This window comes from Lactuca saligna, chromosome 1, assembly GCF_052625555.1.
Source record: "Lactuca saligna cultivar CGN05327 chromosome 1, ASM5262555v1, whole genome shotgun sequence".
NCBI lineage: Eukaryota > Viridiplantae > Streptophyta > Magnoliopsida > Asterales > Asteraceae > Lactuca > Lactuca saligna.
In genome coordinates, this window is record NC_136417.1 from 53671500 (window position 1) to 53674751 (window position 3252).

General features: G+C 35.9%; 1 protein-coding gene across 2 annotated transcripts; it reads right to left on the minus strand.

The window, feature by feature from the left end:
• LOC145036370 (aspartic proteinase 36-like) lies at nucleotides 1–2975 on the minus strand. 2 transcript variants are annotated; one of them, XM_078984822.1, is made up of 10 exons: nucleotides 2447–2974; nucleotides 2035–2164; nucleotides 1708–1958; nucleotides 1400–1627; nucleotides 1121–1286; nucleotides 941–1014; nucleotides 772–868; nucleotides 594–660; nucleotides 423–494; nucleotides 1–301 (listed from the first exon to the last, which is right to left on the minus strand). In XM_078984822.1, the coding sequence occupies exons 1-10, from the start codon at nucleotides 2713–2715 to the stop codon at nucleotides 141–143; spliced, it is 1515 nt and encodes a 504-aa protein (XP_078840948.1). In that variant the 5' UTR covers nucleotides 2716–2974; the 3' UTR covers nucleotides 1–140. The 2 variants fall into 2 exon arrangements, with proteins under 2 accessions (XP_078840948.1, XP_078840942.1); XM_078984816.1 differs by having other exon boundaries at nucleotides 772–1014; nucleotides 2447–2975.
• Between the last annotated feature and the right edge of the window lie 277 nt (nucleotides 2976–3252).

A 3252-nucleotide genomic window follows, 5' to 3' on the forward strand; every position in this document is an offset into this window, starting at 1 on the left:
TGTATAAATCTCAGTTCCAATTAGTCTATTTCCGTGGCATAAAATAATTTAACAATAAACACTTCATTTTTTTTTCCCAATATACATATAAAAGAATAACCACCCTAGAAAACCTCTAACAACTTTTGCTCAAATTTTCATTATGAAAAAACAAAAAGTACAAATAATTGGAACACAATCATCATCAATATCATCTTCTTACATTCATCTTGCAATGAATTACTACCACCAATTTGACCAGCATTCACATACTCGCTTCTTCCACCACTTGACATAGTCGACACATTTACAGACATCGAACCTAACAACATAAATAATAAAAGATTGTAAGATTACTTATTTGACTTTTCAAAGTCAAATCATAATTATTGACTGCTTATTTTTTAAGGAAAAAAAAAAATTGATGTTATAAGATTACTTACAGTCGTAATTAGCCCAACCAATTCGCTGACCCCCAAGATCATAGACAATAATCTTGTCTTTTAAAACAAGATCTGCATCGTTCATAATGTGAATTAATAATAATTCAAGTTTTTTATTAAAAAAAATACCAAAAAAGTAATCTTGATTATAACCATTTTTACTAATTTTACCTCCTAAAATGGTGATTCCTTGACCTCGAGTTTTCTGAAACCCTATGCACCATACTGAAGCCCCGGCCTACAGAGAATATCATAAACTAATTTTCAAGATATAATCTTATTTGTTTTATAGTATCAAATATCATTTATTTTTATTTAAAATAATAAAATGTAGAGTTTAGTGATTTACTACAGAGTTCTGTTGTAGAAGATAATCCTGGGGTCTTAAAATCATGGAAGCACTACCAGCAAAGTTCAAGCTAACTGTGGGAAATATCTCAGGCGAACTGAGATTATTTATATTATTAAAATAAAAAATTAATATGGGATTTTGGTAATTTTGGGAAATGAAGAAAAACCTTGAGGCGACTATATAACATTGACTTCCTTTGGATACAAGAGGTTGAACAGATTGGGAAACAGACTGTGTAATCTGCAACAATGGTAAAAGTAAAATCGTTTAATTTCAACAAGGAGTTAAAGATTCAAAGTGAAAACGAATTTTGATGATTTTGACGATTTCACCCTTTTGAACTTACGGCATCCACGAAAGGATCATAAGCTTCTTCTGTAAGGTATGCGAGGGTAGTTCCGGAATCAATTATGGTTCCTCCACGACTGCTTGATGTTGCAAACATTGAAGGATCTATGGACAATGTTTGTCCATTTACAGAGATGCTCAACAGATTTATGTTGTAATGTGGCCTGGATGATGATGATGATGATGATGAATTTGGATCCTTTAAAGATAATCAAGTTTTGATTTTTTTATTTTATTTTATTGATAGATTATCGAAATTTCATGAAAGAGAACTTACTGCGACGCGATTAATGGAGTATACACCATGTTGGGCTCGATTATTTGACCAAGAACCAGAATACCACCGCCCGCGCCGTTTCCGACGAGACAATGGGAGAATGCATTTGGGGATATCCCTTGTGACGAAAGTTGTGCGATTACAGATAATCCTTGTTGACCGAATCCGAAAATTCCATCAACTGCTCGATCGGATTTGGTTAAATCTCCGGTTTGAGATGTGCTACAACTGTTTCGTAAGTTTGAGAAGTTAATTAAGGTTCTTATGAAGAAAACTCGAAGGGGGTAACGGATTAGGCGAGGAGTTACCCGAATACGATAGATGCGGAAGCGTTTGATGTTACTGAATTTCCGACAATTGTCTCGAGATTGATTAGATCTGATACGTAATAACCAGATGTCCCACTGCCATCTCCGTATTGGAATGTGTAGCTGCACTGGTTATTGGAACTGGAACAGCTGGAATCGGAAGATTGGGTTCCGAGAAGACATCGTTGGTCTGAACAAGAGATTAAAGAAGCTGTTGATGAGGCTGAAGGGTCATAGAACTGAATTGGGATCTGTTGATTGGAAAAGATAAAGATAAAAATAGTATTCAAGAATGAGATTTGTGATAAGAAATGGTGAAAAACATACTTGAAGTCCACTGGATTTAGGGCAACCGTTGCATGAACTGCAACTCACCCACAATACATCACTTCCGGTGTCGATTTGGACGTAATACTGCTTAGGAGGAGAACCCAAATGAAGCTTTGTGTAGTAAAGCCTACATGGTGAATGGAATTTAGTCATTTACAGATGAAATTGAAGAACGTGATACATAGTAATCAAGAAGAACAAGATAGGAGTTTACAGAAAGCCCAAAAACTCAAGAACCAAAGTAAGAATCTTTTGCTTTTGGTTTTCAATTGAGGCAATTAATGATTATGAAAACAACACAGCTTGAATACAACGCAACCAAAATTTGGAGAATTTCAACCGAATATTGAAGATATACGCTTCTGTAATTCGATTAATTGCCAGATAAATGAGTAAATCAAGGAATTACCCAACACGATAGGGATCATAGGTTCCTTGAACAGGAAAATTAGCAACACTTGCTACAGAAGACTGCTGCTGCAAGATTCTAGGGTGCCTGAAACTATCTCTAACTCTGAGTTCATTCAATTCAACAAGATTGTCCGTCGGAAAAGCTCTCTCCAACGTAAGAGTCGTGGGAAACCCAGAAAGAACAAATGCCGCCTGTAATAAAATGGCGACGGCGGTGCCGGTTAGGATCAACTTCACCGGATTTCCGGCAAGAAAATATGCCCGCATTCCTTCTCTCTTCTCTCCCACTTGCTTTCCCTGAATTCAGTACTTTTACCGAATAACTAAAATGCAACAGCGACCCGACCAAGTTGTCGAGTTGTATACATCGGGTATTTATGAAAGATCGAAGAGGGGGGCAGAAATGAAGAAGGGATTGATTCTTTGTTGGAGAGAATTTGAGGAGGTGTGGAGATATAGATTTTTTCAGAAGATTTTGAAAAAGGATTGCGTTGGAGGTATGAATGCTTCGAACCCAATCCAATTACTTTCGTTCTCTAATAAAGTAATGAATGAAGTTATCATTTTGTCCTTAATATAATAATATATAACAACAAAAGCCCTTCAAGTATAATTTTAACAAGTTCGGCCTTTCGTTAGTTCTTGTAAATTTTTTTCCCTAAACACCACAATATGAGGAAATGATCTTGCTTATCCCCCATTTATGCAAATAACGTCATGTGGAGTCGCCTTCGGGTTGGAGTTAATGGCAGATTCCGTTCTAAGATGGGAGTCATGGGAAAGCTTAGTAACATTAATAAGAAA